The sequence below is a fragment of the Microtus pennsylvanicus genome, chromosome 6 (assembly GCF_037038515.1).
Source record: "Microtus pennsylvanicus isolate mMicPen1 chromosome 6, mMicPen1.hap1, whole genome shotgun sequence".
Lineage (NCBI taxonomy): Eukaryota > Metazoa > Chordata > Mammalia > Rodentia > Cricetidae > Microtus > Microtus pennsylvanicus.
This window is the reverse complement of record NC_134584.1, coordinates 84,090,870-84,115,441: the sequence shown is the minus strand read 5'-3', so window position 1 is coordinate 84,115,441 and position 24,572 is coordinate 84,090,870. Positions and strand designations below refer to the sequence as shown.

The 24,572-nt window shown below is 47.5% G+C and overlaps 1 protein-coding gene across 1 annotated transcript; it reads right to left on the bottom strand.

Moving 5' to 3' along the window:
* Positions 1-201: 201 nt before the first annotated feature.
* Positions 202-6,603, bottom strand: Ucp1 (uncoupling protein 1). Its single transcript, XM_075977887.1, has 6 exons — positions 6,478-6,603; positions 5,384-5,582; positions 3,577-3,777; positions 3,388-3,489; positions 2,372-2,552; positions 202-494 (listed from the first exon to the last, which is right to left on the bottom strand). Exons 1-6 carry the CDS (start codon positions 6,601-6,603, stop codon positions 380-382), a joined length of 924 nt encoding a protein of 307 aa, XP_075834002.1. The 3' UTR covers positions 202-379.
* Positions 6,604-24,572: the final 17,969 nt, after the last annotated feature.

The following is a 24,572-nucleotide window of genomic DNA, read 5'->3' as shown; positions in this document are numbered from 1 at the left end:
CAGCACTCGGGAGGCAGAGGCAGGTGGATCTCTGTGAGTTCGAGACCAGCCTGGTCTACAAGAGCTAGTTCCAGGACAGGCTCCAAAACCACAGAGAAACCCTGTCTCGAAAAACCAAAAAAAAAAAAAAAACCAAAAACGAACAAACAAACAAACAAAAACAAACAAACAAAAAAAAAAGACAGGGGGAATAAAATGGTATGTATGTGTTAGTTTTCCCTTATAGAAAAATTAGAAGGAGTTTCAAAGCTCTGTACAAGAAATGATTTTTTAAAGTAGCCAAGTGACTAAAGCTGTTTGGTTGGTTGGTTTGGTTGGTTTTACTCATGGTCTCCAGCACAGGAACCACGGCTGCACCCCACCGCTTTCGCCAAGCTCGTTATGTGGTGCAGTCCACCGTCTGCCTGGACTTCATCAATTCCTTCTTCAGCTGTTCGAAGCACACAAACATGATGACATTCCAGGACGCCAGTCGCAGGAAAGAAGGCACAAACCTGGGGGAGCACAGGGCACAGTCCGTTAGCCGCTCGAAAGCCACAAGCCCTGGTGCCATGAGCAGCTTACGTGACTCACAAAACTCAAGGAATGATAAAAAAACAAAAAACAAAAAACAAAACCAAAAAACAAGGCGAAGTCCTCGATGCTCGTCTTTCCTCTACCAACAACTAGGTTGTATGTCACTGTATGGCTGTGGGAATCGGACCAGGTCCCCTGGAAGTCTTCATCACTGAGCTGTCTCTTCTGCCGCTGAATAGACGGTTTTTTTTAAAAAATTATTTTTTTAAAAAGAAGGCTTTTCTGCAAAAGGACCTTCCAATGAGCTTTGTTTTTACAATTTGTTTTGTTTTAGTTTTGAGAGTGGGTCTTGCTATATGACCCCGGGTGGCCTGTGCAGCCCAGGCTAGCTTCAGAGTTCTAGAGATCAGCACTGGCGCTCCTGTCTCCCCAGTGCTGGGACTACACGCATGTGCCAACGCACTCAGCTTCCCCAGTGAATTTTCACTCTTGTGGGGTCTCGTCACTCCCAGATGCATGGCATTTTTTTGTGTGTGTGAAAAGATATAAGTAGCATAAAAATTGACATTTCAACTATTTTTCAATGTATTTTTCTGTAGCATTAAGTGCACGTATAATGTGTAGTAAACACCAGAGTCAGAGCCACGGCATTTTGTTTCCTCAGACTCTTCATCCATTAAACACGAGTTTCCCACCTCCTCGGTCAAAGGTTAGCCTTGGCTGCTCCTCGGCGTGGCCTTCTAGCCTCGCCCTTTTTAGAGACAAGGTCTCTTCCTGAGACATGGGGCTCAATCGTTAGGCCAGCCTGGGTGCCAGCAAGCACGAGGGAACCTCTTGCTTCTGCCGCCTAGCCCTGGGATCACAAGCATGTGCCCCTACCTTGGCTTTTTACACGGGTTCTGGAACTGAATTCCTGTCTCCATGTGCATGTGGCCAGAGCGTCACAGACTAACTGATCTCCTCAGCCTTAGAGACAGGGTCTTGCTATGTGGCCCTGGCTGGCCTGATACTCACTCTGTATTTCAGGCTGGTCTTGAACTCACGGCAGTCCCCATGCCTCAGCTGCCCATGTTCTAGGATTACAAGTGTTTGCCTCCACGCTCAGCTCAACTCGCTTAATTTAGCACGATTTGTCAAGACTATCCATATTAAAAACTATTTAAAATTTTGTAAAACTATTAAAAAATTGCAAAAGATTAAATTATTAAGTGGTCAGCAATTTATAAGTGGTATATCCATTTTAAGTTAATTTTATAATGTATATTATTTGTATTAATATATCATAAGAACAGATAGACTTAGGATTTTATATAATATGCATGATACATTCATATTTTATTTTAGAAATCTCGGGGCATGGCTTTGCAATTCAAAAGGTTATATCTTTGTAATACTTGTCGAATATATTTAAAAGCTATGTCATACTGTATTTTATTAGAAAAGTGGTTTTCAATGTAATATAATATCACTGTGAGGAAATGTGATCTATGTCTTCATCGTACTTTTGACACGAGTGTAATCATAACCCAAGCAATATTTTCTGTGGTTTTGCTTTAATAGAAAAATTTTTAAATTAGCTAAAGGCATAGCTCCGCGATAGACTGCTTGCCTGGCACGTGCAAGGCCCTGGGGTTGCTTCCCTTCAAGCACCGCTAAAAAGAATGAATTGGCTTTAATTTTCCGGCATGATGGGATTGGCGGATTGAAGACATTCATGACAAGGCAAAGATAGAGTTTGAGGCCGTTGCATGGACCAGGCCCGGTAGACTAAATGCCAGTTTTTTTGCCGAGACAGTGTCCCCATGTCCACAGACACCTTAAACACAACCTTATAGAACAGAAGGTCATATCCTACCCTTTGAAAAAAGCCGTTGGTCCTTCCTTGGTGAGCATGGTCATTGCACAGCTGGGTACACTTGGGTACTGTCCTGGTAGAGAGTTGATGAATCTTGTTTTTACCACATCTGCCGGAGAGGCCAGGAAGGTGGTGCAAAACCCGGCCACAAGAGCTGACAGTAAATGGCAGGGCACGTCGTCTGAAAGGGACCAGCGAAATGCGTCAACACCAGACTGTGAGACCCTTGTCAACCTATTAGTAACAGGAGGGTAACTTGATGTCTTATAAACAGATGAGCATATGAAAGCAAGCGCAGACTTGTTATAAAAAACCGTGGCTGACGGGGAATGGATAATGACTGCAGGTCTATTTGCAGGGGTGTTATTTTAGGATAACCCTAAGTTTTTTTGTGCCTTGGACCTGGCGTCACGCCTGATACATGAGCATCTAATACTGCTCAATTGAATTAAAATCATCAAAGGAGAATGTCTGTGTCTATAGAAACAGGAAATCATTGAGATGAAATCAGTGATGAACTCTGGAGGTAAGCCAAGCTTGACTGCCTGCTGAGAGAGGAATCCCAATGGACGAGTGCTTCTTCGTATTAACAGAGAATATCGCCACGGCATCCCTTTGTACTTTTTCCCAACACAGCTTTTAAGTTTTAGGTCTTTTTTCCAGGTGTGATGGAACACATTTTAACCCAGCATTTGAGAGACAGAGGCAGGAGGATTTCAGGTTGGTGACCAGCCTGGTCTGAATATGGTGTTCCAGATCAGCTAGGGGCTGCTACATTGTGACTCTCTCTCTCTCTCTCTGTCTCTCTCTCTGTCTCTGTCTCTGTCTCTCTCTCTCTCTCTCTCTCTCTCTCTCTCTCACACACACACACACACAGACACACACACTTAACTCTCAAAAGAGGAAAAGAGAAGCCTACTAGAATTAAGGAATTCAACCCCCCCCACCCCCCATAGCTTTACAACCTCCAACTGAGATTGGAAGGTGCAGACATGTTTGTTGTATATGGAAAGTACCTGCCAGTATTTGGTTGTTCACAAGGGCCCCCTTCATGAGGTCATATGTTACCAGCTCTGTACAATTGATAATGACATTTCTCATCAGATTAGGGGTCGTCCCTGGAGAAAAACAAGACAATATTTAATAAGTGAAGTTTATGATAAGATGCCTTAATTATTATGAAAGTCCATCAGGTTGACAGTTACCTTTCCAGAGGGTTGACAAGCTTTCTGTTGTGGCTATAATTCTGTAAGCATTGTAGGTCCCTGTGTAGCGGGGTTTGATCCCGTGTAAGTGACTCTGTGCTTGGAGTCTGACTTTCACGACCTCGGTAGGTTGCCCGATGAATACTGCCACACCTCCAGTCAATAAGCCGGCTGAGATCCTGTTTCCCAAAGTGGGAGGCGCTACCCAGGAAGAACAAAAGATTGATCAAGAAAGAAATCCAGAACCCCTCCTTACACACCCACATATCTTTAAATTTGTGATCAGTCTGTGTGTGCGTAAGCACGCGTGCATGCGTGCGTGTGTGTGAGCACGCGTGCGTGTGTGTGTGCATGTGCGCGCGCATGTGTGTGTGTGTGTGAGCACGCGTGCGTGTGTGTGTGTGTGCGTGTGTGTGCGCGCGCGTGCGTGTGTGTGTGTGTGTGTGTGTGTGTGTGTGCGCGCGTGCGTACGGGCTTGCATGCATGTGCCAGAGGAAACCTCTGCCCCCTTCTTCAGGAAGCCATTTGTAACATGAATGGGGGCCTGCTTGTTGTTGGGGTTTTTGTCCGGCCCGGTAGCCCACAACTGTTTAGCCCCAAAGAAAATCACACATAGGTCTCCATAAATTATAAGCTGATTAGCCCATTAGCTCTAGCTTCTCACTGGCTAACTCTCACATCTTGATTAACCCATTTTCCTGATCTATGTTAGCCATGTGTGGATAGAATACAAACTCCTTAGAGTGAATGGTGGCAAGGCTCTCTGTGACCAGCTTCTGATTTTCTGGACTCTCCTGTTCCTTCTCACCAGTGTCCACCCCCCCACCCCCCGGCCCTGCATATCTGCTCAACTCCTCACTGAGATTTTGGGCACGGCCTTCACTTGTCTGGAAAGGACTTTTCTCGTCACATTGCCCCTGGCCCTTGAAGTCTCCCACTGCCCTCTCAGGACTCAATCCAGATAACGACTTCTCACGAATCTGCATGATCACACCTCTCCACTGTGCCCAGTCTACAGAGGCTTGCAACACAGCACACGCCACTGCTGTGCAGTCAGCTGAACTGGGGTTCCCATCCACAGTGGCGACTGTCAGCCAACCTAGCCCGGTATCCTGCCCAGACAGCTCAACAGAGCTTACTAGATCAACTGGTGAAGCGTAATGTGGACACTCCCAAAATATATCTGGTTAGTCTAGAGTCTGACATACCCAGAGGTTGATTAAAACATCTGGAGAAAGTTACCGGAATGGGCTTTCTACTCTAGGTAGATCTGTTTTTTCTATCTCTGGCAAAATGACAATGCAATGTTGATCTAGAAGCATCCAGACCTGAACATTGGGAGTTCTTTCTGTGGGGATGAGTTTTACTTGGACACTAACGCAGACTCGGGGAGCGTGGTGGTCTCTCTTAGACTTCACACGAGCTCTCTAGGCTTCCATGGGACTCTGCTGTTTTGGGAAGTCTGCACTGAGCATCGTTTTATAGCCTACCTACATTTTCTAGATGAAGAGGCACAAAGCTCCCCTCCCTGGCTGGTGGAATTTTACCGGTGTAAACCTGCATGTGAAGAGCTGGCTTGCACATCTCCTTTTCTTTCTAGGGGAAAAGAAACAGTGCAAATACCGACTTTCTTTTTGCCAATTTGTTATGCATGTCACCACACTTTGTGTGACTTTGGTGCTTTGGGGCTGCTGGGATGGAACTCAGAGCCTAGCCTCTGCTAGGTAAATATACTACCACTCATTTTTCAATGTTTGAATAGAGCGTGGTCTGGGTCCTAACTCCCCCCACCCCCAGCACTTCTTACTTTCTTTCCCTGAAGAGAAGTACTCTTGGACAGTATCATAGAGACCGATCCTGAGTGAGGCGAAGCTGATTTGCCTCTGAATGCCAGCAGGCAGACCGCTGTACAGTTTCGGCAACCCTTCTGTTTTTGCCAGGGTGGTGATGGTTCCCAGGACACCTTTATACCTAATGGTAGTGGAAGTCTGGCCTTCACCTTGGATCTGGAAATCAGAAAGGTACAGGTCAGAGGAAGTGACTGTCCATTAAGGAAGGGGGTCGTACCTGGCGAGCACTAAAGACTGGCACATGAGGACCATGGGGACGCCCTAGGCAAGGCTTGCCAATTAGGCTCCTTATAAATTGCCTTTCTCAGCAACCTCTCCTGCATACAACTCTACAATTGTATCTCTCTCCCTCCCTTCTTCCCTCCCTTTCTCTATCTATCTATCTATCTATCTATCTATCTATCTATCTATCTATCTATAATCTATCTACTGTCATCTATCTATCTATCTCTATCTACCTATCTATATCTATCTATCTATCTATCTATCTATCTTCTATCTATAATCTATCTACTGTCATCTATCTATCTATCATCTATCATCTGTCTCTCATCTATCAGTCTATTTATCTGTCATCTGTCTATCTATTATCTATCTATCTATCTATCTATCTATCTATCTATCTATCTATCTATCATCTCTTTATCAGCCTATCATCTATCTATCTCAAAGTTGGGGCTGGCTGCAGTGCAGGCTCTGAACATCTGGAAAGGTACCCAGGAACTCTCCACAGCCCCTAAGCGCAGGATGGACAGTATCCCCAAAGAATCAAGGAAAGGTAAAAGTGCCAAGCTTGTAAGCTCCGAGGGGTGTACTCTAAGGACCGTACCTACTCAGGACACCATAGCCGCATGAAGGGCTTGGTAGAGGTCACTGTCAACCCACAACTCTTCAGCAATCGGGCAAAGGGGTCCCATTTCCTTTCCTGCAGTCCCCAGTCCTAAGACAGAGCTGCCCTGAGAAAGAGTGGTTACACCACAGCAGACACGACAGGGCTGCCCCCAGCAGTTCCTCTGCCCGGAAAACCCTCGCCAACTTCATTGGACCCTACCTGAAGCCGGACTTTGGCTGTGTCCAGTGGGAAGGTGATGATATCTGCCAGGCAGGCGGATATGCCAGCTGAGAAGATCTTGACCCCCATGGTGGGGTGCACTTCGGAAGTTGTTGGGCTCACCATCTTGGCTAGAAGGGCAGAGAGGTGCGAGTGGAAGACCAAAAGGACTCAGCCCTGAAGGTTACAGAGGCACTACTGCCTGGTGTGGGCGCCGAACCCGCGACTTCTGACTTCTGGGACAGCCACCCGAGCCGGGGTGGTGCCGCTGCCGAGGCGGCGCTGCTGGGGCCCAAAAGTGAGCGGCGTCCCTTCACCTCTCTTGGACCAGGAGGACCCACTAAGCCCAGGTTGCTTGGTACCTCTGCGCCCCGGCCTGGGGGCGGTGATCTATATAGCCCGATCATTGGAGGAGGGGCTAGGGGCAAGTAGTTGGACCGGGCCAGGTCTCCCAAGATCTAAGCCGCACAGACGTGCCCTGGGGTGCGGAAGCCTCCAAGTCGCGCGTCACTCCTGAAGTCCTGGCCCGCACTGCTGGTTTGGCACCGATTCCTGGTAATACCCGGAGGACACATCTCGCGTCTCTGCACGCGTTGTGCCTCTATCACTCTTCAGCGGAGGAGCCTCAGCCCAGCCGAGAGCAGGGGCTGACTCCCTTGAACAAGCGAGATCCTGTGGCGAAGTCCCGCAGCGAACTTTTCCACAAGAGGCTAGAGTGTAGGACCCACATCCCAGTCCTGGGCCTTTCTAGGTGCCCGGCTTCCCTTTCTTCTCCTTCAGTTACAAATGTTCCTCTCTCCACATTGCTTTCCAAATGCCAACTTCAGACATGGCGTGTGTGTGTGTGTGTGTGTGTGTGTGTGTGTGTGTGTGTGTGTGTGTGTGCAAAACTTTAAAACACTCTAGACTTTTACCAGAAAATGTTTTATGTGATCCCTTTTGGCAGGCAGATGTCGAATGAGCTAATGGCCACACTAGGAAGCCTACGGTGGATCTCTCTCTGCAGTCTGGGACATGACAGTCTTTGCTCCTTTGATTAGTTTTTATCGGAAGTACTGGAAGGAACAGGGGTAGTTCGCCTGGCTGTAGATGCAACTCTGCCATCTGACCAGCTTCGTGTTCTTCTTAGACCTGAGAAAATCCTCCAGTTTCGGTTTGTGTTTGTGTCAAATCTAGTCCCAGATTTGAGATCCTGCTACCTCTAGTGACACTTCAGACATTGGGATATGGGCTTGTGGTGGGCAAAGAGTTTTTCTTACTTCTGTTTTTGAGTAAAGATTTATTTTGAGCGTTTACTTATCTGTACAGCTTTTCAAAATACTGTTTAAGAAAGTGTGAGGAGAGCAGACTGGAGCTTCCAGGACCACACAGAGACACCAAATAGTCACGGGCTGTGTCAGCATTCTCCCTCAGCGTTCAGGTTCTGCTGCTCACCACGGTAACCAGGAGAGTGTACAGACTCAGACTCATCTCCAGGAGTGGGACATGTGAGACAGAACGCCCCTGGACGCCACTCTTAATGGAAAAGCATGCGTGAATTAAGGACCTTCCACGATAACGCAGACTTCTGGGGCTTGACCCAGGAAAGCAGTGATGAGTAGCAGGGGCAGGCCAGCGGCGGGTGTGAAGAGAAGACTACTGGGGAGACAGTGGCCTGGTGACTAGGAAACTGAGTGATGGGGAGAAAGGAGAGACTGGGCAAGAAATTGAGAAGACGTGTGGATGAAAAGGTATATTAAATAGAAGACTCTGAGAATCCGTGTGTCTGTGTTGGGGAGGGCAGCTGACTCTGAGATACTGTGTCCGTGTTGAGCAGGGCTCAGCAGATGGTAAAAGGCTCAGATGAGTGGCATGTCTAATCAGATAATCCAGCTAAGGAAGGGTCACTGTGGAGTCAAGCGACAGCCAGAGATGACTCTACATTAAAGAAGATGGCAGCAAGCAGTCTTGGTGATGTTGTCACCTGAGGTGACTTTATAACCTTCATCAGATGACAACTTTCCATCTTAGAATGATTTGGAGAAAACGATGCCATTATTTTCATAAAAAGCTCCCATAGGAAACTTCATGCTTGAAGAGAATCAAAGCTGAGAGGTACTTGGACGTCATCAGTGTGGAGGTGAAGGAATGGAAGCTCTTCTTGTGGGAATGGGTACCGTGGGATTGAGAAGGCTGACAAGGAGCAAACCATAAGGGAACGCCGAGTTATGGTCTAAGCAGAACACAGAGCCCTGGGTATCCATAAAAAACTAAATGTCCCTGTGGACGTCATGCTCAAGAGGCCCCACGTAGGCCCTTCTGTTATCCCGCACCGAGGTCCCAACCGCTCATGTGCAGCCACCTCAGACCTTCAGGTATTCAGTTCAATGCCAAGTCACCTCTGCCGATGTGAGCAGGAAGAATAAGCCCGCACCTTGTCCCAAATTGCTGACCCAACATGTGTGATGTGGCTGGGCACAGCGCCACACACCTGCAATCCTAGTCCTTTGGAAGCGGAGGCAGGAGGATGGCTGGGCACAGCGCCACACACCTGCCATCCTAGTCCTTTGGAAGCGGAGGCAGGAGGATGGCTGGGTATAGCACTACGCACCTGCCATCCTAGGCCTTTGGAAGCAGAGGCAGGAGGATGGCTGGGTATAGCACTACACACCTGCCATCCTAGGCCTTTGGAAGCGGAGGCAGGAGGATCCTGAATTTAAACACAGCTTGGGCTACACAGGGAAACTGTCTCAGAAAAAGCAAAACAACACAAACGTGAGATTCTAGAGTGATTGTCAAGGTAGCACTGGATAGCAAGAGTGTCAGCTTCCCTTGTTGACACGTTGGGGACAGCATGCATTGCTGTCTGTCACCCTCCTCCTCAAACCCCACCTTCAAGAGAGGCGCTAGATGCGGCAGGTGTGTATTGAGTTTCTACACTAGGCTATAAAGCTGTTCACAAAACTTCGTACGAGGCGGGGTGCAGCAAGTGCTGACTTTGCTTCCAACCTGCCGATATTTGCAGGTGTTGAAGTGGGATTTGTGGGACTAGAAGGTGGAGTAGAGGAACGCAGGGAGAGGAAGAAGAGGCACAGTTTTGTTAGAAGTATGAACAGCCCAGAGAGTTCAGGACAAGCAGGGAGCGAGGACCAGGGAAGCAGTCCAGCTCTCTGCAGCGGCAAGAAAGAAGAAAAGCATAAACTCCCTGCATGTTAATACCCAGCACAAAGCAACTGTCAACTCAGGGCAATGGCAGCTGAGCGCCTGTGACGTGCTAAGTGCAGTGCTGGCCCTTCAGGGTCAGGGGGCAAGGAGAAGGAAAGCTCACACAAGGAGACCCTGGGATGTCAGGTCAAGACAGGGAGGGTTCTAGATTCTGAGGAGAGGGCTGACTTGCTGCCCCCAGAGCCTCTGGGAAGTGGGATAAAGTTTGCCTTGTTCTGGAGAGAGCAATAGGGGAGAGGCTGGTCTCCCCAGAGAGTCAGATGTTGGCTCTTCTGGCAGAAAGAGTGGAGAGGTGAAGACGAGTTCATTGTGATCAAGGGTGACTGAACCTCTGTGACGTCGCAACCGGGTGGCAGTGAGGCTCCCTTACCAAGTGCCCTTGTTCTCTTAAAATGTAGAATACCATTTACAACGAACGACACCTGCTCCCAGTGAGCTCCCTCCAGAACCACTGAACAAACGTACCCATTCAAAACACGAAAGTTGGACTGGGAGGATCTCTGTGAGTTCGAGGCCAGCCTGGTCTACAAGAGCTAGTTCCAGGACAGGTTAGAAACCGTCTCAACACTTTGCCCTTGAACAGGGCTCTATACCTTCCACAGTATCTTCTTATCTGTCTCCAGGAGAAAATGTCAGGGCATAGTAGTACAGATAGATCCACCAGTAGCAAATTTAAAAAAAAGCAATACAGACACTACACATGTGAGGAATTGCATTTAATTCCACTAATACGGACATGAGCACCTTCCCTCAAAGATCACCTTTCTCTACCAACCTTAGAATTAATATAGCACACAGTTTTCATTTACCGTTAGAGATATAATTAAATAAATGATTCGTGTACTTGAAACTTGGAGTGTTAAAATATCAGTTTTCTGTTAGTGAAAGCCTTAAAAACGGAATAATTATGTTGAGAGTGATTTGGCAGTGTGCCTCGAGCTGAGAAGATGTTTATGTCTTGGGAAGCAGTGATGCTACTTGTGGATTTACACCCTAAATAACCACCCCGACATGAGAGAGTCATCACTGGTTGAAAGACAGTTAATAGAGAAACTGATGTGAGCACCACCCCCACTTTGGGGTCCAGACATACATCTCTGGGATTGGCTGAAGTGGTGTTCATTTTCTGGTGAGAGATATTGCCGTTAGAGATTGATGCCGAAGTGGGAAAGAAGACTCTCCTAGGGAAAGGGAGGGAGCAAGGGAGGGACTGAGTCAGACCGCTTGGTTCCGTCCATCCTAGAAAGAGAGCATTTATCAAGCCCATTGCACGGAGGAAACATCCCATTTCGATTCTGATCCGGGTGGTCTACAACACTGTGATGAGCAGAGCTTGTCCTCAGCCTGTGGGTCGGGACCCCTCCACAGGGGTCGCATGTCAGAAATCCCACATATCAGATGTTTACACACAATTCATAACAGTAGTAAAATTACAATTATGATGCACCAATGAAATAATTTTATAGTTGGGGGATCACCACAACATGAGGAACTGCATTAAAGGGTCACAGCATCAGGGAGGTTGAGAACCACTGGATTAACAAAACAAAGTGTCTGCATTCAAAGCCACTGGAAACACTGGCTGGACAATCAGCATTAAATTCCTTGACTTTTCTGAAGCTTGGATCCTTTGCTTTTAGACCTAGAGAGATGGCTCTGCAGTCGAGAGCACTTCGTGTTCTTCCAGAGATCTGTTGCCAGCACCCACACTGCACAGCTCACGGCTGCCTGTCCCTTCACCTCCAGGGGATCTAATGCCCTCTTCTGGATGCTGAGGGCACCTGTATGCACCTGTCACGTATGCATACATGTGTGCGGGCGCACATGCGCGTGCACACACAGACACACGCATAAAGGTTTAAGAAATGATTTGCTTTTGCAATGCATACTCCAGCATCAATTAGACTGTTTTTATGAACACTTGGCCATTTAATGCTAAGTACCTGATGTATAAAATAGGCACCATCCTTATTAACTCATGAAGCGTATGTTTTTTTAATGCTTTTACCAACACGTATACGGCATTGCGTCAATGCCAGATGCCCTTTTAAGAGCCTTAGAAACTGTAGCACAGTTTACATGTGCTACATACTGTTAGATACACCCAACCCTGATTTACATACTGCTCTATCCCCATCTCAGAGATCAGGAGACTCAGGTGCTCAGAGGCAACCAAGTGACTTCTTTTAGGTCCCATAACCAGTATACAGGTACTAAGGATCTGTCTGACCGCCAGACTCAACACTGGACGATTCATCAACTGTGTTGGATATGTTTGTGGCATGGTACTTTCCTATGGTTTGAAGATGTATAATAATTATTAGGACTCTTAATGTTTATTTTAATAAGTTATAGTAAGTGTATGTTTTTATTTGACTTCTTTATATTCTTAAAAAATTTACAAAAGCTGGGTGGTGGTGGCACTTGCCTTTAATCCCAGCACTCGGGAGGCAGAGGCAGATGGATCTCTGTGAGTTCGAGGCCAGCCTGGTCTACAATATCTAGTTCCAGGACAGGTACCAAAACTACAGAGAAACCCTGTCTCGAAAATAAAAAAAAAAAATTTACAAAGGCCACAAGAGGCACAAAATACACTTAAAAAAAATCTTTAGTAAGTGGGTCTGGAGAGGTGATGCAGTGGTTAAGGGCACTTGCTGCTCTTCCAGTTCTTTCTGTATTTGGCTCCCAGCACCATGCTGGTTTGCTCACAACTATCTACACCACCAGTTCCAGGGGATCTGATGCCTTCTTCCAGCTTCCATGAGTACCCTCACACATGTGGTACACATATGCAGAGACACACATTCTCATGTATGACTAAAACGTTTTCAGTAGCACTTGATAGAAAAGGCACCAAAATAACAACTGCAATTTAGGAAAACGAAGGTTTGTGGCCAATGGAGGAAAAACCAAGGACATCTAGAACCAGACATGTCTGTCCCCAGATCCGGGGTTGCGGGTAGGTTAGCTCACACAGAACTCAGGAAAGGGTGAGGGCAGAGGAGTGGTACCACATGCGGGTTGATTGGCATTAAGCAGGACGGAGGCCTGGAGAAGGAACGCAGCCGCGTGGAGGCATGGCTCTTGTTGCTGCGGGTATCACATTTCAGGCAGTCTGCTGAGACGTGGATTCAGAGTGTGGGATTGATCGTCATAACTCTGCTACACAGATTCGAGCCTGCGTTGGCTGTCTGTGTGAACCTGGGCAGTCTCTCTAATCCTTTCCTTCCCTTTCTCCTCCTCCTCCTTTTTTAGACAGGGTTTCTTTGTGTGGCCCTGGCTGTCCTGGAATTCGCCCTATAGATCAGACTGGCTTCGAACTCATGGAGATCCACTGTGTCTGCCTCCTGAGTGCTGGGATTAAAAGTGTGTGCCACCACTGCCCGGATTTTCTTTAATCGTTTTAAGCTTCTGTGTTCTTGTCAGTGGAATGGGACAGTAATCATAGCTTCAGGGATATTAGGACACTAGCAATGACTTTAGCACGGTAAAGCCTGGGTGTACCTGAAAAGGGAATAACACATGGTTATTGCAATCACATTTTAACTAATAAGTTTGATGGTCACTTTAGGTTGTAGGGCACATAAGCAGAACTAAAGGTTTCATCTGACACACTGACTCTCCTCACTCTGGCGTCCTTTAAGGCTGGGATTCTGCTCACCCTTGGATTTAGTTCTTAAGTGGGAAAAGGAAGGCCAGCTCCCTGACATCCTTACTGAGAACCACCAGGAGCAGCACAGAGGTGAAGTGGGGACATTCCAGCTGAGAATCAGCCTTGAGGCTTCTGACGCTGAGTGGCTCCTGTTCAGATGAGGACACGGTTGTCAGGTCAGAGGTCACAGATCTTTCCAGGGCTCTCTCCTTCCCTCGTCCCTCCTCTGGAGCTCTCAGACAGCTGGAAATGGCAGAATGGTGTGTCCTGCCTGCGGGAAGGACGCAGTGAAAGGTGAAGGGTCGCTGGCCGAGTGTGACCGCGACAGGCAGCAGAGGAAGGAGCAAAGGGAAAGAAAGGTGACCCTGGCAGTGCTCTTTGGGGCATCTGTGTTTGTTGGCCTATTTGGCAGTCTGGGATGAGCCAGGCGCCTTTCCAGCCAGGAACCCATCTCTGTGGCAAATCCTGCAGGACATAGTGTGCCCAGTTAATGCCATACGTAGAGAGACTGTGTTCCTGAGGATGGAGGCGCAGTGGCTTCTCACATTCTCCTGCGAGAATGCCTCTCTCATAGAGCAGGACCACCCAAGCTGAGCTCAGGAGTCTGCAGTGGAGGGCCCAACAACCAGCACACACTACCTCACCCGCAAGGCCAGAGACAAAGAATGCAGGCTGAACACCGGCGTTCATCTCTCTCGGCTTCCTGAGTGTTGATGATGTGAGCAGGTGCCTCATGCCCCACCCTGCTTATACGGATGCTATGCCTTATGTTATCCCTTCAAACCACAAACGAAAGCAAACTTTCCCGTCCTAAATACCTTTTCGGGTACTCTGTCATAAAAATCAAAGCAAAAAACCAAACAACAAAGCACCTTCCTGCTTCCTTCCTTTTAAAAAACTATTTGCTTGCCTGGTAGAATTGGGCAAGCCTTCTGTTCGCTCCTATTTTCAGTGCGAACAATAAACACTTGTCTTGTAGGGCTGTTGGAAGAATCGGGAAGACTATATCACATGCAATGCCCTGGACATCCAACATCCTCAGAGCTAACAGAAGCTATTGCTTTTGCTACAGGCCATGGAAGGGCTGTGTGAAACAACTTGTTTCACTAGAACTGGTGGTGGCTAAGAGGTGGGAGAAACCAAGGCAGAGAAGAATGATCAGTGGCCAGAGAAGGTTCCAATGGCGGGCCATTGGAGGACCCAGGTTTGGGAAGACTGGAGTGCTGACGGGATTAGGGGCCATTGGTCCCGCGATTCTGCCGCGTTTTCTCCCAGGCTTCTAGGCAGTGATATGGCTGTTTCTTATTCCATTTGCTCTTGCCAGGTCAGGGCTCTTGCACTGGGACTGTCTGACCTTCATGAATGCTGGCTTTCCAAGCCTGTCCATCTCGTCCAGCTGCGTCTGAGTCAGCAGGGAGGGCAGGATGAGGGGAGGCCATGATAGTCAGGCTCCAAACGGTGTGGAAACTGTGGCTAAGTTTACAAATCCTTCTGGGATTTCTTCCCTCACTTGCTAAGTAAGCAGCTACCAACGTTGACCTTGAAGCACGGGTCAAAAACCTTTGTTTCCGCACAGATTGACCTGTACCGTTTATTGGGAACTTCCTTCTCCAATGTTCTTCATCGTGACCTCCTGACCTCCGTTATAACCCGAGGTCAGTGTTTGGTTCTGTTTGTGAGCCCTCTGTTTCCACTCCATCCAGCTGATGTTTACCCAAGCTTCCACTTCAAGCTGAACCTCTGGAGCTGATATTCAGTAGCGGTATTGACTCTGCCCTTTAAAGCTCATTGACTTTTGAAGGCCCTTTAATGTCTCACTCACTGTCTGAACTAGTTTTCATGGCCTCTAAAACAAAACAACGTAAAACTCTAATTGAAGTTAGAGCAATTTAATTAGAATTTCATCTGGTTGAATCAAATTGGAAAGAAAGTAGACATACTTCGAATAGTGAATCTTACAGTTCATGAATATAATATGTCCCTTCATTTTCTTAAGCTTTCCTTATGTGTCATTAATAATGTTTTGGGCCGGGCGGTGGTGGCACACGCCTTTAATCCCAGCACTCGGGAGGCAGAGGCAGGTGGATCTCTGTGAGTTTGAGGCCAGCCTGGTCTAGAAGAGCTAATTCCAGGACAGGAACCAAAAAAAGCTATGGAGAAACCCTGTCTCAAAAAATCAAAATAAATAAATAAATAAATAAAATAATGTTTTAAAATGATCAGTGTAGACATTTGAACTCCTATTTTGCTAGGCTTAATAGTATAATATCTAGTGTTCTTAATAGTATAAAATCTAGTATGATAATTTTGTGTATGTGTGTATGTAAGTGCACATGTGTGAAGGGGGAGTGCATGCACATGTGTGTGGAGGGGGAGTGTATGCACGTGTGTGTGGAGAGGGAGTGCATGCACATGTGTGTGGAGGGGGAGTGCATACACATGTGTGTGGAGGGGGAGTGCATGCACATGTGTGTGGAGGGGGAGTGCATGCACAAGTGTGTGGAGGGGGAATGCATGCACATGTGTGTGGAGGGGGAGTGCATGCACGTGTGTGTGGAGGGGGAGTGCATGCACATGTGTGTGGAGGGGGAGTGCATGCACATGTGTGTGGAGGGGGAGTGCATGCACATGTGTGTGGAGGGGGAGTGCATGCACATGTGTGTGGAGGGGGAGTGCATGCACATGTGTGTGGAGGGGGAGTGCATGCACATGTGTGTGGAGGGGGAATGCATGCACATGTGTGTGGAGGGGGAGTGCATGCACATGTGTGTGGAGGGGGAGTGCATGCACATGTGTGTGGAGGGGGAGTGCATGCACATGTGTGTGGAGGGTGAGTGCATGCACATGTGTGTGGAGGGGGAATGCATGCACATGTGTGTGGAGGGGGAGTGTATGCACGTGTGTGTGTAGGGGGAGCGCATGCACATGTGTGTGGAGAGGGAGCGCATGCACGTGTGTGTGGAGGGGGAGCGCATGCACATGTGTGTGGAGGGGGAGCGCATGCACATGTGTGTAGGGGGAGCGCATGCACATGTGTGTAGGGGGAGTGCATGCACATGTGTGGAGGGGGAGTGCATGCACATGTGTGTGGAGGGGGAGTGTATGCACATGTGTGTGGAGGGGGAGTGCATGCACATGTGTGTGGAGAGGGAGTGCATGCACGTGTGTGTGGAGGGGGAGTGCATGCACATGTGTGTGGAGGGGGAGTGCATGCACGTGTGTGTGGAGGGGGAGTGCATGCACATGTATGTGTGCATGTATAAAGAGGCCAAAGAACAAAGATGGGAGCTGTTCCTCAGGCTCCATCCTGCTTTTTGGATAAAGTTTCTCACTGCTCTGGAACTCGACTAGCTAGCTAGTTGGCATTATTATATAAGTGTTCTCAAGAATCGATGCATAGGGGCTGGAGAGATGGCTCAGAGTTTAAGAGCACTGGTTGCTCTCCTAGAGGTCCTGAGTTCAAGTCCCAGCAACCACATGGTGGCTCATAACCATCTGTAATGAGATTTGGTGCCCTCTTCTGACCTTCAGGGATACATGCAGGCAGAAACACTGTATACATAATAAATAAATCTTTTTTTTAAAAAAAAAGAATCAATGTATATGTATATTTACACAGGTTGGTCATGTGTTTACTTATCAGACCTTCCTGCACTTTCAGAAAAATTTGTATATGTGTGTGTGTGTGTGTGTGTAGGTATGTGTGAGTATGTATTGTAGGTGTGTGTGCGGGTGTGTGTATGTGTTTGAGTATAGGTGTGTGTGCGCCAGTGTGTGTGTAGGTGTGTGTAGGTGTGTGTGTGTAAATTTGTGCATGTACACAAGGGGAGAGGAGGACATCAGATATCCTGCTTTATAAATCTCCATCCAGTTCCCTTACACAGGGGCTCTTGCTGAACCTAGAGCTAGCCTAGCAGCTATGAGACTCAGTGATTCTCCTGTCTCTGCCCTGTACCCACCTACAACCCTGGGGCTGCAGGAGTGTGTGGCCAAGCCTGGCTTTTATTCCCCCTGGTCCCGCAGCAAGTGCTCGTCCTTACTGAGCCCTCTCCCCAACCCTTTTCTGCATTTTTATGTCTCTCTTTAGGCTGGGAAGAGAGTGATGTTGCATGCCTTTAGTCCCTGCATTCAGGAGGCAGAGGCAGAGGCAGAGGCAGAGGCAGAGGCAGAGGCAGAGGCAGAGGCAGGAGAATCTCTTAAGTTTGAGGCCAGCCTGGTTTATAGAGCAAGCTCCAGGATGACCAGGATTACACAGTAAAACCATCAAGCAAACAAACAACAGCAACAAAAATAAACCAAGCAAAGGAGAAAGAACTGCCTTTAGTGTTTCCACATTGTTATGGCGATCAATTATTACAGAGCTGCAATAATTAAACTCCCCCCTCCATTTTTAAAGCTGTATCATTTTGACTTGAAGCTCTGATTGGCACAGGTGGGTCACTTGCTACCCACATTCCCTGGGTTCTGTGCACAAGTGAGACAGTCCCAGTCAGAATTTCTTACCAAAACAAATGGTCTGCTCTCGGCAGACATGAGCTGATATTTGGTGCCATTTAAGCAAATAGGACTACTTTCCCAGCCAAGTAAGAAGAAAAAGGATTTTTTTCCCCCTGTAAATAGTGAAAAGTGACAGAGAAGTTCGCATTTCCATTCTCAAGTTACTCCCAATACTTTTTGGGGAAATGGTAGCCTGTAGTACAAACAAGATTCCCTCTCCCGCTCACTGTCATAGATGCACTGCGAAAGCACTCAGAACACACATCTCCTGAGAGGAAGGATTGCCTGAGTCCCCTATCAGGGCCGTGTGACTGCCCATGTCCCCCGTCGGGGCCATGTGACTGCCCGTGTCCCCTATCAGGGCCGTGTGACTGCCTGTGTCCCCTATCAGGGCCGTGTGACTGCCTGTGTCCCCTGTCAGGGCCGTGTGACTGCCTGTGTTCCCCGTCAGGGCCGTGTGACTGCCCGTGTCCCCCGTCAGGGCCGTGTGACTGCCTGTGTCCCCTATCAGGGCCGTGTGACTGCCTGTGTTCCCCGTCAGGGCCGTGTGACTGCCTGTGTCCCCTATCAGGGCCGTGTGACTGCCCGCATTCCCTGTCAGGACCCTGTGGAAAAGGGCTGTGAAATCCTGCACACTGGATGGAGTCCAAAGGACAGCCAAGTGAGCTTAAATATTTAGTCTCAAGATACCTGAAAATAAAATGACTGAATTTTGAATCCCGATACTCTTTGAAATAGAAAGACATTATTCTGTAAATACACAAGTGTGGGATCAAGGCCACCATGCTTGTGTGACAATTGCTCAGATCTCAGGTTCCTGGCAGTAGGATCTCGCACTCAACTATTTGGACCAATGTAGGATGGTCTAGAATTTGGGGAGCCTGAGTTGCCTATCAACCGTTCTCAGTTGCCTGAGGTTCCTCTTCTGGGCAAGATGGTGAGGACCACCAAGTCATTGTCAGGATGAGGGTGGGCTCTGCAGAGTCAGGAGAGGTCTGTACGAGAAGATGAATACACGACCAAGAAGGTGCTCAACTGGTGTGCAGGTAACCCTTGATGGCAGCATCCACAGGGATAGGAATCACCATGGAAACACACCTCTGTGTGCCAGGAGGTGACTTCTATGCTGCTCGGCTGATCAGTGACGCCTGCCCTGCATCTGGGCAACACCATCCATGGGATGGGAGCAGGGAATGAAAGATAAAGTAAGCTGAGGCCTGTGTTCACCGCTCTGCTTCCTGAGAGCTGATGCAGTATGACCAGCTTCCTCATGCTCTGCTTGCCACGCCTTCCCTGCCATGATGGACTGTACCCTTGAGCTGTGAACCAAAATACTTCCTTCCTCTCTCTCTCTCCCTCCCTCCCTCCCTCCTTCCCTCCTTCCCTCCCTCCCTCCCTCATTCTCTTTCCCTCCTTCCCTCCTTCCCTCCCGCCCTCCCTCCCTTCCTCCCTCCCTCCCTCCCTGCCGTGACCTTCCTTGGGTGTCTTCTCACAGCAGAAGGGAAAGTAGTTGCGCCTGGACTTCACATCAGGGAGGCAATGCTGCTATCTCAGAAAGTCCAGACTCGGTACGCAGCACAGGACCGCTGTCTTTAGCGAGCTCATCTACTCTCTTTAGGCTGTCCCTAGGCTAGAGCGGGAGGTCTCTGTTCTTGTGAGCAGGGTTCCAGCCTCAGCACCTGTGGCCTGACTGACCAATCAGAGCACCTTCATGAATCCAAAGACTCTCTCAGGCCTTATGGGTGGAATGTGGACTTTGGAGATGGAGACCCGTGTCTGGGGTTCTTGCTTCTAGTTGAATAGTGATGCCATTCAGGGTGTGATCCCAGGGTTAGGACCGCTGATGACACATGTCATTAATCCACTGCCTTAGTTCAGGGCTCATTTCCAGCTAGACCTGATATGAGTGCTGTTCTGGATGAAGAGCTGCCTTAAAAAGGACTTTTAAACTAAGAAGTGGTCATTTTCTTCACACTCTTTCACATTTGGGCTTTTCTTAAAAAAAATTTTATTTTTAATTTTTATTTTTGAAACAGGACTGGATGTGTTCCAAATTGGCCTTGAACTTGCTAGGTAGCCAAAAATGACTTTGATTCCAGGCTTGCGCCATGCAGTCCAGCTTTAGTAATTGCTGTCTCTACTTAGGGAAGACTGTTAACCCAAGCAGACCTGAAACAAGCATTTGTGGGTGTGGCAGGAGTAGATGGGAAGGCCTCAGCACTGCTCTTTATCCGAACTCAGTCATTTTGTGTCCCCTGACACCGACTGGCCTGAGACCTCCACTTTAAACCCTGGCCCCGTGTGTAATCCTTGCTCCAGTGACCCTGTGAACTCTGTCTGCACTAACTATGTCTGCTATTCATAGTTCTGCCCTCAGGGGGATGAGAGGAAGACTGGATATCCCCAAAGGGACTCAGAGCTGTGTGGGAGGGGGTGGCCCTGGGTGCCAGGGTGCAGTCTTCAGAATAGAAGCTCTCTCAACTCTCTTGATCACCCCGCTTCTTCTTCCTCGGGGGCAGGTATGTGCATAGGTCCAATCAGAAGTGAATTCTAGCCATAAACAAAGGACACTGACCTTATAATTCATGATCCTAGAGAAGCTAAATAAGAAGGTGAATAAGAAAAACATATATTTATCCTCCTGGATATTGGAAGTAGACAAGATCGCCGGGCAAAAGTTGGGAGTATGGGGGGTGGGGGTGGGTTGGGGGAAGGGGAGATGGGGAGAGAGAAGGGAGAAGAGGAGGATTGGGGAGAGCTTGGGGGAATGGGATGGTTGGGATGGAGGAAGGATGGATATGGGAGCAGGGAAGTATATATCTTAACTAAGGGAGTCATTTTAGGGTTAGCAAGAAAATTGGCTCTAGAGGGGTTCCCAGGTATCTAAGGATTTCCCCAGCTAGGTCCTTGGGCAGCAGAGGAGAGGTAACCTGAAATGGCCCTATCCTATAGCCACACTGATGAATATCACTATAGAACCTTCATCTGATGATAGATGGAGATAGAGACAGAGACCCACATTGGAGCACTGGACTGAGCTCCCAAGGCCCAGATGAAGAGCAGAAGGAGAGAGAACATGAGCAAGGAAGTCAGGACCATGAGGGGTGCGTCCACCCACAGAGACGGTGGGACTGATCTAATGGGAGCTCACCAAGGCCAGCTGGATTGGGACTGAACGAGCATGTGATCAAACCGGACTCTCTGAATGTGGCTGACAATGGGGGCTGACTGAGAAGCCAATGATAATGACACTGGGTTTTAATTCTACTGCATGTACTGGCATTTTGGGAGCCTAGTCTGTTTGGATGCTCACCTTCCTAGACCTGGATGGAGGGGGAGGGCCTTGGACTTCCCACAGGGCAGGGCACCCTGACTGCTCTTAGGACTGGAGAGGAAGGGGGAGGGGGAGGAGGGGGAGGGAAATGGAAGGATGAGAGGAGGTGGAAAATTTTAATAAATAAATAAATTAATTAAAAAAAAGAAATTTAGGCCAGGTGGTGGTGGCGCACACCTTTAATCCCAGCACTCGGGAGGCAGAGGCAGGCGGATCTCTGTGAGTTCGAGGCCAGTCTGGTCTACAGCCTGGTATACAAGAGCTAGTTCCAGGACAGGAATCAAAAAGCTACGGAGAAACCCTGTCTCAAAAAAAAAATCCAAAAAAAATGTAATAATAAAAAAAGAAATTAAAAAAAAAAGAAGGTGCATAAAGCCGGCCTGGTAAAGCAGGCCATCACGGGCTGCACTTGAGGACAGCTCTGAGTCAGGCCAACTCTGGCTGCTGGATTTAGGGTTGCTATGTAAATGAATATTTGGAAATAGGAGAAATGAAAACCAGGTGACAAGGGCAGAGCCCGCCGATGGCTTGGTTTCACTATGGGTTCTCTGAATTTCCTCATTGCCTGCAGGACCTTGGTGCTTGCTCACACCTTGGGCTTGCTTTTCCATGCACAGCCTTCCCAATGCAGGAAAGGAAAAAGACAGACAGGAGTCAATCAGTCCAGGGCAGAGTCTCTGTGGAGAGGGATTTTGTCCATCAAAGGGGTTACAAAACACTGCACCCTGATGACTGGGTGCATATCCTTTTTCCATTCCGCCCAACTCTCAGGGCCATAGAATCTCTACCCACCTTTGTGTACATGGTTCCTCTGGAGTCAGGGAAGGAGGACACTGGACACATAGCTGTGAAAATGAAGTTTTCTTTCCTTTTCGTTTTTTTTTATTTTTATTGAGCTTTGTATTTTTCTTTGCTCCACTCCCTGCCTCTCCCTTACCCTTCAACCCTCTCCCAAGATCCACATGCTCCCAATTTACGCAAGAGATCTTGTCTTTTTCTACTTCCCATGTAGATTAGATCTATGTAAATCTCTCTTAGGATCCTCATAGTTGTCTAAGTTCTCTGGGATTGTGGTTCGTGGGCTGATTTTCTTTGCTTTATGTTTAAAACCTACTTATGAGTGAGTACATGTGATAATTGTTTTTCTGGGTCTGGGTTACCTCATTCAAAATGATTCTTTCTAGCTCCATCCATTTTCCTGCAATATTCAAGATGTCGTTATTTTTTTCTGCTGTGTAAATGTACCACATTTTCCTTATTCATTCTTTGGTTGAGGGACATTTAGGTTGTTTCCAGGTTCTGGCTATGATAAACAATGCCACTATGAACATAGTTGAGCACATGTCCTTGTGGCACAATTGAGCATCCTTTGGATATATACCCAAAAGTGGTAGTACTGGGTCTTAAAGATTGTTTCCTAACTTTCTGAGAAATCACCACACTGACATCTAAAGGGGATGTACCAGCTTGCATGCCCACCAGCAATGCAGGAGTGTTCCTTTTTCCCTACAACCTCTCCAGCTTGTCATCAGTATTTTTGATCTTGGTCATTCTTATAGATGTAAGATGGAATCTCAGAGTTGTTTTGATTTGCATTTCTCTGATGACTAAGGATGTTGAACATTTCCTTAAGCATCTTTCAGCCATTTTAGATTCCTCTGTTGAGAGTTCTCTGTTTAGGTCTGTACTCTATGTTTTTAATTGGGTTATTTGTTCTTTTGTTGACCAATTTCTTGAGTTCTTTGTATATTTTGGAGATCAGACCTCTGTCTGATGTGGGGTTAGTGAAGATCTTTTCCTATTCTGTAGGCTGCCATTTTATCTAGTTGACCATGTCCTTTGCTTTGCAGATTCAATCCAATGCCCATCAAAATTTCAGCAAAATTTTTCACAGACCTTGAAAGAATGGTACTCAACTTCATATGGAAAAGCAAAAAACCCAGGATAGCCAAAACAATTCCGTACAATAAAAGAACTTCTGGAGGTATCACAATCCCTGACTTCAAACTCTCCTACAGAGCTACAGTACTGAAAACAGCTTGGTATTGACATAAGAACAGACAGGAGAATCAGTGGAACCAAATAGAAGACCCGGATATCAATCCAGACCTGATTTTTGACAAAGAAGCAAAAAGTATCAAATGGAAAAAAGAAAGCATATTTAACAAATGGTGCTGGCATAACTGGATATAAACATGTAGAAGAATGAAAATAGACCCATATCTATCACCATACACAAAACTCAAGTTCAAATGGATCAAAGACCTCAACATAAAGCCAGCCACGCTGAACCTTATAGAAGAGAAAGTGGAAAGTACACTTGAATGCATTGGCACAGGAGACCACTTCCTCACTTCCTAAATATAACTTCAGCAGCACAGACACTGAGAGAAACAGTTAATAAATGGGACCTCCTGAAACTGGAAAACGAAGTTTTCTACTGAATCCTGGCTCAGCTGACACTGCCCTTTGTCCCTTCAATGCCATTAAAGGTGTCATTTGGGAAACTGGGGAGATAGCTCAGTTGGTAAAATGCTGGCTGTGTGAGCATAAGATCATTGCATCAGTCCCCAGCACCCACGTGACAAGAGGGCATGGTGGTACATGCTTGTAAACCCAATGCAGGAGAAGCAGGGACAGGTTGACTCTTCGGTTTCATTGGCTGAGCAGCCTAGTCTACTCAGTGAGCTCTAGGCCAATGAGAGACCATGTCTCAAAAAACAAGGAAAATAGTTTCTAGGGAGTAACACCTAAGATTGACATATGGCCTGCAATATGCATGTTCACACAAATAAACATACATTCATACATGTACACACACATGCCTGCACATGCACGCATGAATACACACACAATGCACACACACATGCCTGCACATGCACGCATACATACACACACAATGCACACTCTCACACATGTATGCACAATCACACACTTGTGCACACACACGCACACTCACATACTTGTGTGCAGCCTCTAACACACGCACACACACGCCTTTCCTCCCAGGATTTCTGACATTTGACTTCACTGTTCTGCTCTGAGCTCACCTTCGTTTCCGCTCATCTAAACCGTCTCTATTTTTTGGGATGACAGTGACGCCATTTGTCTGCTGGTGGCCTCATCCAGGAGCTTTCTCAGCGGAGGGGCACTTTATGTCCCTTCCTTGAGAAGATTCAGGCTGCACTATGTTCCGTGTCCTGCCCTTGACTCATTCTGTGACTTTTGTCCATTCAGTTAGAATCCTTTGGGCATTTGCTTCTGTTTCATTCAGTTCTTAAATGTTTATGTATGTACACGTGTGTGTGAACCTGTGCAAGCTCATGGATGTTCAGGTACACAGATGTAGGTGAGTACACTTGAGTGTGGAAGACAAAGGATAACCTTGTGTCTTTTATCAAAAGTCAT

What these genes read in the sequence shown, in the direction of transcription:
- Ucp1 (XM_075977887.1), bottom strand. Translation starts at nt 6,603, where the DNA reads ATGGTGAGCCCAACAACTTCCGAAGTGCACCCCACCATGGGGGTCAAG. An exon ending in CTTCTCTTCAGGGAAAGAAA is followed by an intron (nt 3,778 to 5,383) that starts GTAAGAAGTGCT and finishes CTTCCTGGGTAG; the next exon opens with CGCCTCCCACTTTGGGAAAC. An exon ending in CCAACGGCTTTTTTCAAAGG is followed by an intron (nt 495 to 2,371) that starts GTAGGATATGAC and finishes GTGCTCCCCCAG; the next exon opens with GTTTGTGCCTTCTTTCCTGC.